This window comes from Palaemon carinicauda, chromosome 14, assembly GCF_036898095.1.
Source record: "Palaemon carinicauda isolate YSFRI2023 chromosome 14, ASM3689809v2, whole genome shotgun sequence".
Taxonomy (NCBI): Eukaryota; Metazoa; Arthropoda; class Malacostraca; order Decapoda; family Palaemonidae; genus Palaemon; species Palaemon carinicauda.
This window is the reverse complement of record NC_090738.1, coordinates 136,360,512-136,376,641: the sequence shown is the minus strand read 5'-3', so window position 1 is coordinate 136,376,641 and position 16,130 is coordinate 136,360,512. Positions and strand designations below refer to the sequence as shown.

The 16,130-nt window shown below is 42.2% G+C and overlaps 1 protein-coding gene across 1 annotated transcript; it reads right to left on the bottom strand.

Annotated features, from left to right (window-relative positions):
* Positions 1–10,548: 10,548 nt before the first annotated feature.
* On the bottom strand, positions 10,549–15,829 carry LOC137653798 (DNA-directed primase/polymerase protein-like). The gene is made up of 2 exons (XM_068387451.1): positions 15,746–15,829; positions 10,549–12,489 (listed from the first exon to the last, which is right to left on the bottom strand). Exon 2 carries the CDS (start codon positions 12,463–12,465, stop codon positions 10,585–10,587), a length of 1,881 nt encoding a protein of 626 aa, XP_068243552.1. The 5' UTR covers positions 12,466–12,489; positions 15,746–15,829; the 3' UTR covers positions 10,549–10,584.
* Positions 15,830–16,130: the final 301 nt, after the last annotated feature.

Genomic DNA, 16,130 nt, shown 5'->3' with positions numbered 1-16,130 from the left:
CGAACGATTTGGGCCAAGGACGAGAAGGAAGTTCGTTTTTGGCTAAAAAACCAAGCTGTAAGGAACATGTAGCCGTTTCAGATGTAAATCCAATGTTCCTGCTGAAGGCGTGTATCTCACTGACTCTTTTAGCTGTTGCTAAGCAGACGAGGAAAAGAGTCTTCAAAGTGAGATCTTTAAAAGAGGCTGATTGAAGTGGTTCGAACCTTGCTGACATAAGGAATCTTAGTACCACGTCTAAGTTCCAACCTGGTGTGGCCAACCGACGCTCCTTCGAGGTCTCAAAAGACTTAAGGAGGTCCTGTAGATCTTTGTTGTTGGAAAGATCTAAGCCTCTGTGACGGAAGACTGCTGCCAACATGCTTCTGTAACCCTTGATCGTGGGAGCTGAAAGGGATCTTTCCTTCCTTAGGTATAAAAGGAAGTCAGCTATCTGAGTTACAGAGGTACTGGTTGAGGATACTGATCTCGACTTGCACCAGCTTCGGAAGACTTCCCACTTCGACTAGTAGACTTTGAGAGTGGATGTCCTCCTTGCTCTAGCAATCGCTCTGGCTGCCTCCTTCGAAAAGCCTCTAGCTCTCGAGAGTCTATCGATAGTCTGAAGGCAGTCAGACGAAGAGCGTGGAGGCTTGGGTGTACCTTCTTTACATGCGGCTGACGCAGAAGGTCCACTCTTAGAGGAAGTGTTCTGGGAACGTCTACTAGCCATTGCAGTACCTCGGTGAACCATTCTCTCGCGGGCCAGAGGGGAGCAACCAACGTCAACCTTGTCCCTTCGTGAGAGGCGAACTTCTGCAGTACTCTGTTGACAATCTTGAACGGGGGGAACGCATAAAGGTCTAGATGGGACCAATCCAGAAGAAAGGCATCTATGTGAACTGCTGCCGGGTCCGGAATCGGTGAGCAATAAATTGGGAGCCTCTTGGTCATCGAGGTTGCGAACAGATCTATGGTAGGCTGACCCCACAAGGCCCATAGTCTGTTGCATACATTCTTGTGAAGGGTCCACTCTGTTGGGATGATTTGACCCTTCCGGCTGAGGCGGTCTGCCATGACATTCATGTCGCCTTGAATGAACCTCGTTACTAGGGATATGTTTCGATCTCTTGACCAGGTGAGGAGGTCCCTTGCTATCTCGTACAACGTCATCGAATGAGTCCCTCCTTGCTTGGAGATGTACGCAAAGGCTGTGGTGTTGTCGGAGTTCACCTCCACCACCTTGCCTAGAAGGAGGGACTTGAAGCTTCTCAAGGCCAGATGAACTGCCAGTAGCTCCTTGCAGTTGATGTGCAACGTTCTTTGATCCGCATTCCACGTGCCCGAGCATTCCCGACCGTCCAATGTCGCACCCCAGCCTGTGACCGATGCGTCCGAGAAGAGAAGGTGGTCGGGGGTCTGAACAGCCAGTGGCAGACCCTCCCTGAGGAGAATGTTGTTCTTCCACCAAGTCAGTGAAGACTTCATCTTCTCGGAAATAGGAACCGAGACCGCTTCTAGCATCTTGTCCTTTCTCCAGTGAACAGCTTGGTGAAATTGAAGGGGTCGGAGGTGGAGTCTCCCTAACGCGATGAACTGGTCCAGTGATGAAAGCATCCCTATCAGACTCATCCACTGTCTGACTGAACATCGGTCCTTCTTCAGCATGTTCTGGATGCATTCTTGGGCTTGACTGATTCTGGGGGCTGACGGAAAAGCCCGAAAAGCTTGACTCTGAATCTCCATTCCTAGGTACACTATAGTTTGGGATGGGACGAGTTGGGACTTTTCCATATTGACCAGCAGACCCAATTCCTTGGTCAGATCCAGAGTCCACTTTAGATTCTCCAGACAGCGACGACTTGACGCAGCTCTTAAAAGCCAGTCGTCCAAATAGAGGGAGGCTCTGATGTCTGCTAAATGCAGGAATTTGGCAATATTCCTCATCAGTTTGGTAAAAACAAGAGGAGCCGTGCTTAGGCCAAAGCACAGGGCTTGGAACTGGTATACAACCTTCCCGAAAACGAACCTTAGAAAAGGTTGGGAATCTGGGTGGATGGGAACGTGAAAGTAAGCGTCCTTTAGGTCTAACGAGATCATCCAGTCTTCCTTCCTGACCGATGCTAGAACCGACTTTGTCGTCTCCATGGTGAACGTCTGCTTTGTGACAAAGACATTCAGAGCACTGACGTCTAGCACCGGTCTCCACCCTCCTGTCTTCTTCGCCACTAAGAAGAGACGGTTGTAGAAGCCCGGGGATTGATGGTCCCGGACTATGACTACCGCTCCCTTTTGTAGTAAGAGAGACACCTCTTGCTGTAAAGCTAGTCTCTTGTCCTCCTCTCTGTACCTGGGAGAGAGGTCGATGGGAGTAGTTGCTAGAGGGGGCTTGCACAAGAATGGAATCCTGTACCCCTCTCTGAGTAGCTTCACAGACTGTGCGTCTGCGCCCCTGTTCTCCCAGGCCTGCCAGTAGTTCTTGAGCCTGGCTCCCACTGCTGTCTGAAGAAGGTGGCAGTCAGACTCTGCCTCTAGAGGACTTGGAACCCTTCTTCTTGCTCCCACGTTGACTTTCGGCACGAGCACCTCCTCTGCTGGAGGCTCTGCCACGAAAGGGCGGAATGAACCTTGACGCTGGAGTGTCCATCCTGGGTCTAGGCACGGAGGGCAAAGGGGTGGCTTTGCGTGCGGATGACGCCACCAGGTCATGAGTGTCTTTCTGGATCAAGGAGGTGGCAATCTCCTTGATCAACTCTTCAGGGAAGAGACACTTCGAGAGCGGAGCAAACATAAGTTCCGACTTTTGACATGGGGTGACTCCAGCTGACAAGAAGGAGCAAAAGTGATCCCGCTTCTTGAGGACCCCGGACACGAAAGAAGCCGCAAGCTCACTAGAACCATCCCGTATGGCTTTGTCCATGCAGGACATAATGAGCATGGAAGTTTCCTTGTCAGAAGGGGAGGTCTTCCTGCTCAACGCTCCCAAACACCAGTCCAAGAAGTTAAAGACTTCGAATGCACGAAAAACTCCTTTCATAAGATGGTCCATATCCGAAGGAGTCCAGCAAATCTTGGAGCGTCTCATAGCCAGCCTGCGGGGAGAGTCTACCAGACTTGAGAAGTCGCCCTGGGCAGAGGCAGGAACTCCCAAGCCGAGAACTTCTCCCGTGGCATACCAGACGCTAGATCTGGAAGCAAGCTTGGCCGGGGGAAACATGAAGGTTGTCTTCCCAAGTTGCTTTTTGGACTGCAACCACTCTCCCAGTACCCTTAAAGCTCTCTTGGACGAGCGAGCGAGTACGAGCTTCGTAAAGGCAGGTGCTGCTGACTGCATGCCTAAAGCGAACTCAGAGGGAGGCGAGCGTGGTGCTGCAGACACAAACTGATCCGGATATAAATCCTTGAACAGCGCAAGCACTTTCCTAAAGTCTAAGGAGGGAGGCGTGGTCTTGGGTTCGTCGATGTCCGAGTGTTGGTCGTCAAGATGTGCAGCGTCGTCATCATCAGAGTCCATCGTCTGAATGTTGAGGAGGAAGCGGCAAAGGAGTAGGTAAAAGCTGGTCGGCTGAGTCCGGCAGCACGGGTGCATGCGTGGCTGCACTGGACCCAACGTCATGGAACTGTTGGTCAGTCTGAGAACTGGCAACAACCAAAGCTGAGTGGGGACGCAAAGCGTCTACTCCTGACTGTGGTCGGATAGCGGAGACCACCGTGGGTTGCGGAGGCTGACGCACCGCGTCAAAACACGGCAACTTAACTCCACCCTCCTGTTGTTGTGGTAGCACACGAACGTCAACGGAGGGTTCCGTGCGTCGGTGAACGTCAACATGTGTCTGGCAGGGTCGACTGCGCATGGGTGGTGGAGCTCTCACAGCTGGAGTGTGGGAGCAGGCAGCCTCAGCGTCTGCTGGGCGCACAACCGTGGTTGGTTGTAGGCTAACGGGTGCAGCGTCAACCTTCTCCGCACGATACTCCTGCATAAAGGAAGCTAACTGAGTCTGCATAGACTGTAGCAAAGACCACTTAGGGTCTACAGCAGCTGGTGCGGCAACAGACGGAGTTACTGCCTGTTGCGGTACCACTTTGCCTCTCTTAGGAGGTGTGCAGTCGTCGGAGGACTGCAGCGAGTCCGAACTGACCCAGTGGCTACACCTGGGCCGTTGGACTTGCTCGGAAGGGACCTTGCGTTTAAGAGGCCGTGAGACCTTGGTCCATCGTTTCTGGCGTGAAACCTCTTCCGCGGACGAGGAATGAACGGGCTCACTCGTCTTCTTGTGGGTGGGACGATCTAGGCAAGATACGTCCGAAACCACGGAGGGAACGTCTGTCCGCTGATTAAAGCCTGTCGAACCCTTTGGTCGTACGACATTGCTTCTCCCCTGGGCTTGGGAGCTTGCAAGAGGTCCCGGACTGGGAGGACGACAGGCACGAACAGACGCACCCTCATGCGTAACACTGACACTTTTCACTGCACTAACACTCACTTCACTTCCCACTGCACTTTTACCTTTCAACTCCCTGACGTCAGCCATGAGTTGATTGCGGTCATTCGCCAATGACTCGACTCTCTCACCCAGAGCCTGGATGGCACGCATCATATCTGCCATCGAAGGTTGATGAGAGCTAGCAGGGGGGTCGGGAGCAACCACTACAGGGGAAGGAATAGGTTGTGGGGCATGGGGAGAGGAAAAATCAACTGAGCGAGACGAACTCCTCCTGACTCTATCCCTCTCTAGCCTACGTGCATATTTCAGGAATTCTTGAAAATCGAATTCCGAAAGCCCAACGCATTCCTCACATCGATCTTCCAATTGACAGGCTTTACCCCTACAATTGGAACAAATGGTGTGCGGATCGATAGAGGCCTTCGGAAGACGCCTTGAACAGTCCCTAGCGCTACACTTCCTGTACTTGGGGACTTGAGAAGGGTCAGACATCTTGAATTAGTCAAAGGGGGAATTCAAAATCTATCCAAGTCGTCAACAAATAATCCAAAATTCAATAAAAGAATGCAAGGAAGTATTGAAGATAACTTCTGCACAGCGATAGCTAATAACCAGAAATGAATACTTCACCAAATAACGTGAAAATCAATCCAGAAAACAACAGCGTATTTAGTAGGTCTTGCCGGTGGCACGACAGAGAGAAAATTGGTTCTGTGTTGACATGGAGTACTTGAGTACCTGCTCGACAGATGGCGCTGTTGATGTACACCCCCACCTGTATAGCGATCGCTGGCGTATTTTGTCCTTAGGTTTTTCTGTCGGGCAGCAGAGCTGACAGCTATATGATCACCGGGTAAGTTTAATATTGAAAAACTAAATATACAGTACTGAACCATGCTGTGATATCGCCATTGGTAAAGTTGTGTACAGACAGAGATATACAGTACTGTATAATCTTAGTCGGGGACTATTAATCATAATACAGTACTATACATTTAGATCTATGAAACTTGGGCTATTTAGACCGGAGCAAGGGCCTGTAAGTGTAACTCGGAGAAAATATAGCAGTTACATTTTAGTAAAAGTTAACCCTTTTATCCCCAATGGACATACTGGTACGTTTCACAAAACTCATCCCTTTACCCCCATGGACGTACTGGTACGTCCTTGCAAAAAACTGCTATTTACACTCTTTTTTGCATAACTTTGATAACTTTATGAGAATCTTCAGGCCTTTTCCAAAAGAATGAGACCAACCTGACCTCTTTATGATGAAAATTAAGGCTTTCGGAGCAATTTAAAAAATATATACTGTATTGCAAAATGTGCTTAAAAAAAAAAAGCCTGAGGGTTAAGGGTTGGAAAGTTCCAAATAGCCAGGGGGTAAAAGGGTTAAGAAATTGGACAACACAACTAAAGAAACAGAGATCAAGTAGATATAAAGCAGCTGACACTAAAGGGCTGAAAGAAACTCGGCAAAACTCTTGAGCAAGGCTTACAGTGAGCAGTGTGAGGTACACTGTTGGCACTAACCCCGTACGGGGCAGTGTTGTACAGTTACAAAACGGATTTTAAGCGAAGCGAAAAATTTATTTTTGGGTGAGATAGCCATGTCGTCCTGATGGAAGGTTCCTTCAGTAGCTTCCTAGGGTATATTTGACTACAGTGGATATTCCAAGAGAATTAAACTAAAGGTCTCCAGAATTCTAACTTCTGGCACGAATATCTTTAAAGTTGCCCTCTAGGATATCGCAATATAACAGGGGACGTATTCTTGACACGCCACATAGTGTTTACGTTCCGAGGGGGAATAAGTGGCAAGATATGGGAGGAGCCGTTACAAAGTTCTTCTCCTCCGTTACTGTTATGGGCACTCGGATGACGTCATACCCGTCGCCATCTTGGATGACGTATCAAAGACATTTTGTGAATCAGCTAATACTAAAGAAAGGGAAATAAACTATGATAAAACTATATTCAAAATCATTTCCCTCAGTACAGTATATAAGGAACAAACTCCATTTGACCAGTGTCAGTAAAACTTCAAAAGTTCAGGAACAAACTCCATTTGACCAGTGTCAGTAGAACTTGAAAAGTTCAAAGTTGGAGCAAATTTTATTATGTTGATCAGGCTGACACGAGTCTTTCTATAGTTCATATATGACATATGTTTTCGACGTTGTTAATAGTTTATATAGGACATATCTGTTTTGACGTTGTTACTGTTTTTAGAATGATTTATTGTTAATCATTCTCATCATTTATTTATTTCCTTTCCTCACTGGGCTATTTTTCCCTATTGGAGCCCTTGGGCTTATAGCATCTTGCTTTTCCAACTAGGGTTGTAGCTTGGCTAGTAATAATAATAATAGTAATCTTATCTAATATGATAATCCTAGTTTTTGGATATGTTAAACACAACAAAAACACAAATTATATTTCTTTTATTATCAAAAATTAAATATGAAAACTTTACAAGTTATTTGACAAAACTAAGAATAAAAAAAGCTAAACTACCTCTTTTGCATCTCATCCTTCGCCGTTATACACTCTATATATATGCTTTTTTAAAATTAAGATTACAAAATACTACTTTTGCATTTCATCCTTTGCCGTTATACACTCTATATATACCCTTTTATAAAATTAAGATTACAAAATACTACTTCTTTTGCATTTCATCCTTCGCCGTTATACACTGTATATATCCTTAAAAAAAAAAAAAAAAAAGTACTTTACAGGATAAATTTCATCACAATTTACATATCAAATATCCAACAGAGTGACTTTTGTATATAGAAATACTAAACTATTGTAATTACCAGACTAAAAGTGTGAGTCACTTTAGAAAATCTACATGATGTGGAATTAACCCAATGGTAGTAATACATCTTAGGCCCTGTCCACACTACCGGGCAGTCCCCGACGGGCAAACAGTGATACCAGGCCACAATAGTTAGTGAAAATGAGGGTTAATTACGTCAGAAGCGGGAAAACCACAGAAAGGGATCTGGCATCATAGAGTGTTGCCAGATCCCTGCCTTTAGTTTTCCCGCTTCTGACATCATCAACCCTCATTTTCACTAACTGCCTGGTAGTGTGGACAGGACCTAACTCTCACATGAAAGTGTGCGTCCTGATGATCCGAGAGCGCAACACATTGGGCACACTGCTTGTCAGTAATGTACAGCGCTGTATTTGAATTCTCGGATCCAAGAGTATTCCACTGTCCCTCAGAAAATTTCACTGGAAGAAAGCTGACCAATTCAAACTACAAAATCAGAGCTATTCATAGATATGTTCAGAGGCTTAAAAATTTATCCCAACATAAGGAAACCATATGTAATTACTTACTCAAAATGTTATAAAATTGTAAAGAAAACTGCAAAAAATCAAACTGGGAAAATTGACACTGATGCAACTTTCTACAACCAGGCTGAAAAATGACACTTGTAACTCCTTCCTTCACTTCATTATCAAATCTGGGAGGAACGTAGAGAGTAGAGGTCCCCTTTTTTGTTTCTGTTTCATTTGTTGATGTCAGCTACCCCCCAAAATTGGGGGAAGTGCCTTGGTATATGTATGTATGTATGTATTATCAAATCTCAATTCACCCCCAAGAATTAATTTCTTTTGCACATTGTCATTCGATTTCTGATTCACAGGATTTGGACCACATAATCCAGCATTCAGGAAAGGGAAGGCATTTAGCATTGAAGTGCAATTGAGGGAAAACCATGCAGTTGCACTAAGAAGTTAGATAGAAGAAATAAAGGATACTGTTATCCCAAAGCCTACATTGAAAAACAAATACAACTTATAATGGGTCAGCCAGACAAACAAGATATTGCCCTTCTGAAAGGCTAAACACTGAGCTAGCATTTCATTGCACAGCTTTTACGAAAACAGTTGTTTTCTCTGGATACTGTGCAGTACTGTACAATAACGATGCAATATTCTATGAACTTAGTACAATAAGCAAAACATGTTCTATATCTTAACACAAAATAAAATCAAGAGAATTATAAATTGCCTGAATACCTTTCAAGTGGGTAAAATCATACAGAAATTTCCTTAATCAAGATCATTAAATGCTCAACAAAATAAGAGATAAGTGACGTTAAGAATAAACAAAATACACCTTGCTGAAATAAAGCTAACTACAAAACTTCTAAGAAATTAATCTAAAACCCTACAAAACTATCACTTCAAGTAGCTATGAAACTTACAATCAAACAGCTAATTGAAAAAATTAAAAGATATTGGAAAATAAAATATAATTTTCTCCAAACATAAACATATCTTCACTTATCCAACTCTTATTGCTTAGTTGTCTTTGTGTACTGAGCTTGTTGCTTGCTCAACCAGCTGGCCTTCACGGAGTCTACTCTCCAAGCCTTATCATCATGTTTGTTTCCCTCTACTGACAATGACCTAAACTTACAGTAGGAACTTGAACCTCTCCTGACACCACAGACATTGTCTCCCCTTGTCCTGACACAGTGTACTGTACCTCACTTGCCTCATAGCTGCTCAAAACTGTTCCATCTTTCAAAGAAATCTTGATATCCTACTAATTTAAAACCCTCTCAACGTGGTTTCAATTGAAGCTAATCAAGGTAGATTATAAAGACTTCAGAAGGACTACGGCTACAATGGTCAGGGTGAACGAGGCGATCAATATTTCCAGACATTGGTGAGAATAAGTTCCAGAGGGTTTCCTTGTGAACTGTTACATCTGCAATTACATAAGGAAACTGCCCCAGCCTACTCTAAATAAAACTTCCCCAGATTAGATACTCTATCCACATTGATAACGGCCAAGCAATATGGTAACAAAGTAAAGCATTACACATTTCCTCAACCCAGAAGCAAAAGTCACGATTTGGCGCCCTTTCTAATCCTGCTTGCACGAGACTTCTATCACTTGAACCGATTCTAAATATTACTAAACCAACTTTTACACTCTGGGTTGGTAAAGTACACCAACTCTTACACTCTGAGCAGGCAAAGTAGCCCAACTTTTACACTCCGAGCAGGAAAAGTAGCCCAACTTTTACACTCTGAGCAGGCAAAGTAGCCCAACTTTTACACTGAGCAGGCAAAGTAGCCCAACTCTTACACTCTGAGCAGGCAAAGTAGCTCAACTTTTACACTCTGAGCAGGTAAAGTAGCCCAACTTTTACACTCTGAGCAGGCAAAGTAGCCCAACTTTTACACTCTGAGCAGGCAAAGTAGCCCAACTTTTACACTCTGAGCAGGCAAAATAGCCCAACTTTTACACTCTGAGCAGGCAAAGTAGCCCAACTTTTGCTCAGGATATAAGAGGAACAGAATAAAACTACAAGACTTACAAAAAGTAAATAGGAAATCATCCTTACGTCTTATGTCAAAAGACGTTTGTTACGACACAAACAACCTAGTGATATTATACATGCCAAAAACAAAATGCACAAAATGCCTAAAATATTTATTGCCCATGTGCAAAACGATGGATAACTACACACATTAAATTAAACAAAAAAAGCAATGTTTAGGAAGACCAGTTGATTGACTATTACTGATTACAACCAGTACTAAGAACATACACTTGAAAAATTCCAGAAATTCCAGAAAACAATTTTATTAAAGACAAATTCTCCGAGATATTGATATCAACACAAAAATATTCACAATTGATAAAATTGCAACAGATGGATAAACAAGACATAAAATTGAACATACAAACTGTATGAAGCCGAATTCAGTGGGAAGATATTTTCAACGAGGTTTCGGCAGGTACTCATGGCTTGGTTTACCTGCCTTTAAGAGGCAAAATCATATAAACTAAAAGCACTTTCTCAACTACAGCTCTTGACCAAATAGTCTACAAAATATAAAATGTACAACTGGTACTTAGATTACATGGCCAAACCCAAGAAATTAGACAAAACTTTTCAATAGCATTACTGTACTAATATGTAGTACTGTACTGGATTTTTTTTTTTAAATCATAACTAATATCTTGCATATGTTATCTAACATGCATATAATAATTTCTACAATTCTTATAAATTTTAATAAATTTCATTTTAAATAAATTATATATAATTGTAAACATGTAATTAACAAAAATGGTGTCGGCTCGCTTTTCACGAGTCTTAAAACTCTTCTCAAATATTCAAAACTCACAACTATTAAATTCAATTTCATAAAGATTTGTAGTTGCATCCTTCGAGAGGACTTCTCTTTCTATCTGTGCAGCCTCCCGAACAAACTCCTCGTCCGAATCATCTCCAACGACTTCACCAACTGCATCATTTGAATTAGAGGTCATAATCATACAGGCACCAGAGCTTTCTCCTTGACTCAATTCCTTAAATGACATGCATATCTTGGACATGGCTGTAAAGCACGAACTATCAGGTGTGGAGAGTTGAGAAAGCCTGTCCCATGGATTGCTTGCTTGCGACGAGCTGTGTGTGCTCTGAGACCCATGTACGCTACTACCGACACTGGATAGCATGTCCAACTTGTCCCACATTTCTAGCTTGTCTGCCTGAGCCAGCAGTTCCTCGTCTATGTCCATTGTATCCTCCATTTCGGCCTGAATGGCTGCATTTACGAAGAGTTCATCGTCAGACTCGCTCTCGTCGAAATCTATTACGGAATGAGCCGCTTCCATGATCTCCTCTTCGTCAAACTGTTTCCAAAATATGGCGGTCTCGGGTAACTGCCAAGCGCAAGATCTAAAATCTCTGCATTGTGCATCATGACATTTCTGATAATAGTCTCCTGTTTTTAAGTTTACAACATACATAACACCATTACTCTTGTGTTCACGACCTATGTTATGACAGAATCTGTTGCCCCCTACTTCATAGACAAGCACTTCTTGCTGAGAGAAACAAAACCAGGAACGGATATATCCAGGAAGAACAACACTTTCGATGTGTTTATCAATTTCTGGATATGGAGAACTACCTACACTCAAACCATTCAGCACAGACTTGTCTTTCTGTTTTCTCACTGATGGCCTCTGAACTCTAGAACGATCTTCACCATAAGTTAGAACACTACAGCTTTCGTCTACTGTGGTTACAAGAGAATCGATAAAAAACTGCTCATCCTTACAAATACCTGTACCATTTTTAGGCTCCGGTTCAAACTGGTTTTCTCGAGCAACAACGAGAGGTGTGTTTTTACCTCGTTTCGTACAGTGTAAACACCTAAAATTTCGATTCTTTGTGTAAACTCCCTCGTCACAAAACAGGCCAGAATCCTTTTCCGAATTCCGTATGATAAATAGATTCTCGACTTCTTCACGAGACACACCAGGGATTTCCGCAGTGGATTCAACCAAACTAGACCTTATCTTGTCACAGATCATAATCACAAAGTTACCAACATGGATATTGGTGGCAAAAGACTTATTTGGCATGTTAAATATCAAATGACGGCTGAATTTTTCTGCTGTAGAGCTATCTAAATCGATTATATTCTTCCTAGTGCAATCTACACCAAACTCTTTTTTAAGAAAATAACAAACTATGTAGATGAATGTATTAACCATGCTGTTGCCATCTTTATGCGGATTATATTCATACATGAATTCTAAGTCAAAGTAAAGCTTACAAACGGAGTGTTCTTGGATGACTTCATAGGAACAACGATGGTTTGGATTTCTTTCAAGCAATCGCAGCCACATCAGTCGTGGATGAGCGACCACAAAACTCCTTTTTCCATCTTTCCCCAAGATATTACTTTCGAATGAAAACACCATTAAGCCCTGACCTTGCAACTGCGAGTACTTCATGGCTTCGGCTTGCCGAGGAAACGTTTTCCATATCGCAGGGGGACCCAGCACTCCCGGATTATAAACGCTCGGCAGACGGCGCTCCTCTATTTCTTTCATCTTGTTTTCGATGCGGGTAATCTTATCTCGCTCCCTACTTGAAGTCAGCGTTGGTCTGGCTCTTCCATAAAAGCCACTGATATTAAATGACGAACATCCACAATTTTCGTCCTTCGAGTCTTCTCCATGGGGCCTTTTACTGCCCATATTGCACAATAGGCTTCACAGGATCTGCAAATATTTACTCCATTTAAATAGGCAAACTTACAGTCTTAGAAAACAACAAATTTTATCAATACAGTACAAACCTGTCAGTTTACACACCGGTAAGCTTCTTTGTGCAGTCTGCACTCAAAGAGAAATATGGGCGATTGAGGAATACTAACCATTGTCACTCATCCAAAAAGAAACACCAACACCACCACAGTGGTAAACCAATGCAGTGCTACTTTAGCGCGAGGTCTACCGCCATATGTAGCCTACCCACGTGAAACCTGAGGTTTACCGTGTGAAACCTGAGGTCTACCGCGTGAAACCTGAGGTCTACCGCGTGACCTGTTGCTCCCGCTCTCCCCGCTCATATAAAAGAATACTGTTAGGTTAGGTTAGGTTAGGATTAAACAACGGTAGCCGTCATCGTTAGTGCTCACGGGAGGTGTTCCTCACGCTAAAGTAGCACCACCATTGCTTTATTTTATTTTGACTTACCACATGGCAAGAGCGCCCACAGCCAGTGTACAATATTTTGTTTTCACTAAGACATAATATTTTGATACAAAACCAGTAAGACCAAAGAGTAGAGTAGGACCCTTATGGGTAGCGAATTTTGTTCGGGATGAAGTAGAGGATTTTCTGCATTATATTGAATGGGGCGATATTATTTCCATCAACTGGATCGCTAAGACACCCCAGTCTTTCAGGTACAACTTTACCAGTATGCCGTTATACTAAAATGTTTGATGAATATGAACAGAGTCCCAAGTTAAAGGTAAGATAGAAGCCCCCAAGGAGTAAAGGAATGGCATCCTAGGTTAGGTTTGGGCAGTACGCAAGGTTTTCAGGTTTATTAACCATCTGAAGATACATCTGTTCATGTAGGTACATTGTAAATTTATTCAGCTTTATAACGTAATTTCCCGTTTTTTTTCTATCATTTTTCCTTGGCTTATAAATGAAGTTTTAGACAATTGCTGCCTCCTGGCTAGTACAGTGGTAACGTGTTTGCCTCGCATATGCGCGGCAAGAGATCGATCCCCGCCCAGGGCCGTGCGTTTAAGCTGTTTACTGGGGAGGCCACTGCTGTGGTAGGGCACCACAGTGGGGGCTTGGGCTTGCCCGGCTGACGTTCTGGTGAGCATCTATTCTGATGGAACTGGAACTGAAACCAGACACCTTTAACCTTTCATGGGATATGTCCCAACATTCTACAACCTTAATCATCAAGGCTAAGTATGTAAATAGCTTGGTTTTGATCTCAATTTATGTGCAATCTCAATCATTCCAGTCTCGGGCAAAATGGTGGAGGGAAATCGAAGCTCACCGGTTTGGGATTAAAAAAAAAAACTTTTTTTGACGTAGGAAAAATCTATTTTTGGGTGAGATAGCCATGTCGTCCTGATGGAATGTCCTTCCGACAGCTTCCTACTGTATAATATATCTGCAAGTGATATTACAAGAGGATTACCATCAGGTATCACGGGGTTCTAACCCCCGGAACGACTATCCGAAGATATCGTGTATAATCAGGGACGTATCTGTTGATAACCATAGATATCTGCACCCCTAACAGACTTGACCCAGTCTAGGAGTATTATATATATATATATATATATATATATATATATATATATATATATATATATATATATATATATATATATATATATATAGTATATATATATATATATATAAAAAAAGAGGAATGAGACAGAACTTACTACAATACTGGAAATGTATTAACATATCATAAGTTAGCCTATTTCAAAACAATTATTATCATAATAAATTCTAGGGGCTGAACTTAGTCCGATGGGACAGGTGTGAACTTTCTTATTACATATCAAATCCAATTATTCATGGGGAAAATATTGCTCCACTAAATCATATTTAGTGAATCGTAATTGATTACGATTCACTAAATATGATTTAGTGAAGCAAACACAGGGTCGAGACTCAGTATTAAGGTAAACGAAAAATTCGGCAGTCTAAGGGGAGGGGGGTAGCAGGGTGCTGTACTCCCCTGGTAGGTAAATAGGTAAGGATACAGCTTGTAGTTAGGTTAGGTGGGAAACCTTAGGTGAGATGTTGTTGTGTATGTTTCTCTTTTAAAACGTGTTTTTTTCAGTCAACTTATGAAATTTTACACCCAGTTTGTCCCTACGATGTACAAAGGCTCCTCGAAATATATTCTAGATCAAGATTGACTACATGTCTATTGGATAAAATGATTGGATAGGGGAGCCTTTGTATATCAGCGGCCAGTTTCTCATGCGTTGATTCAAAATGGACATCAACTAACCCTCACTTTCCCCCCTAACCTAACCCACAAGCCGTGTCCTTATCTAATTACCTAACAGGGGAGCTAACGGCCCCCTGTGACCCCCTTCACACTGCCGTATTCTATGTTGAAGATAATACATACAGGTGGCCACTATCATACATACAACCCTGTATAAGTATTTACGAGATTTGATATACACGATTGCCTACAAACTATTCAAGTTCAATTATAATACTGAATATAAGCTTTGACACTTTATACCTACCTATTAATTGATAGTTTCCGCAAAATTAATCTAGGAAATGAAGATTTAGGAGTCATGAACCCAGCAATGAGGTCAAATTAATCTAGGAAAAGAGGATTTAGGAGTCATGAACCCAGCAATGAGGTCAAATTAATCTAGGAAATGAGGATTTAGGAGTCATGAACCCAGCAATGAGGTCAAATTAATCTAGGAAATGAGGATTTAGGAGTCATGAACCCAGCAATGAGGTCAAATTAATCTAGGAAATGAGGACTTAGGAGTCATGAACCCAGCAATGAGGTCAAATTAATCTAGGAAATGAGGATTTAGGAGTCATGAACCCAGCAATGAGGTCAAATTAATCTAGGAAATGAGGATTTAGGAGTCATGAACCCAGCAATGAGGTCAAATTAATCTAGGAAATGAGGACTTAGGAGTCATGAACCCAGCAATGAGGTCAAATTAATCTAGGAAATGAGGATTTAGGAGTCATGAACCCAGCAATGAGGTCAAATTAATCTAGGAAATGAGGATTTAGGAGTCATGAACCCAGCAATGAGGTCATGTCATTTTACTAACATGAACATGGTCACCCCACGAAGAAAACAAACCAGCCTGAGGGCAATGGACGCCGTATATTTAAACCCTCTCAATAATTAAAATACTTATAAAATATCGAAATAGGATGCACGTATATGAATAATAAGTAAAATACTACTAATAAGTGTACTTAAATAGCTTACCTGTCCCTAAAATACAGTAAATATAGACGTAAACATTGGAACAACCAGTTGTTATTGTACGAATAGTCGCGGCCTTGATTAAATCCCACCTTGTAAAATTAGATAAACAAAGCTTTTTGTGATTCTTACAATTGTTTATTTTTAGTTTAATTAACCAAAATACTTATAAAAATATTTATAAATTATCGAATATGATGCACATATATGAATAATGACTAAAATCCTGGTTATAATTGTACTTAAATTGCTTACTTATCACTGGAATAGAGTAAATATACGATGCAAAATTAGATAAACAAAGCTTTTTGTGTTTCTCACAATTGTTTATTTTTAGTTTAATTAACCAAAATACTTATACAAATATTTATAAAGTATCAAAACTGAT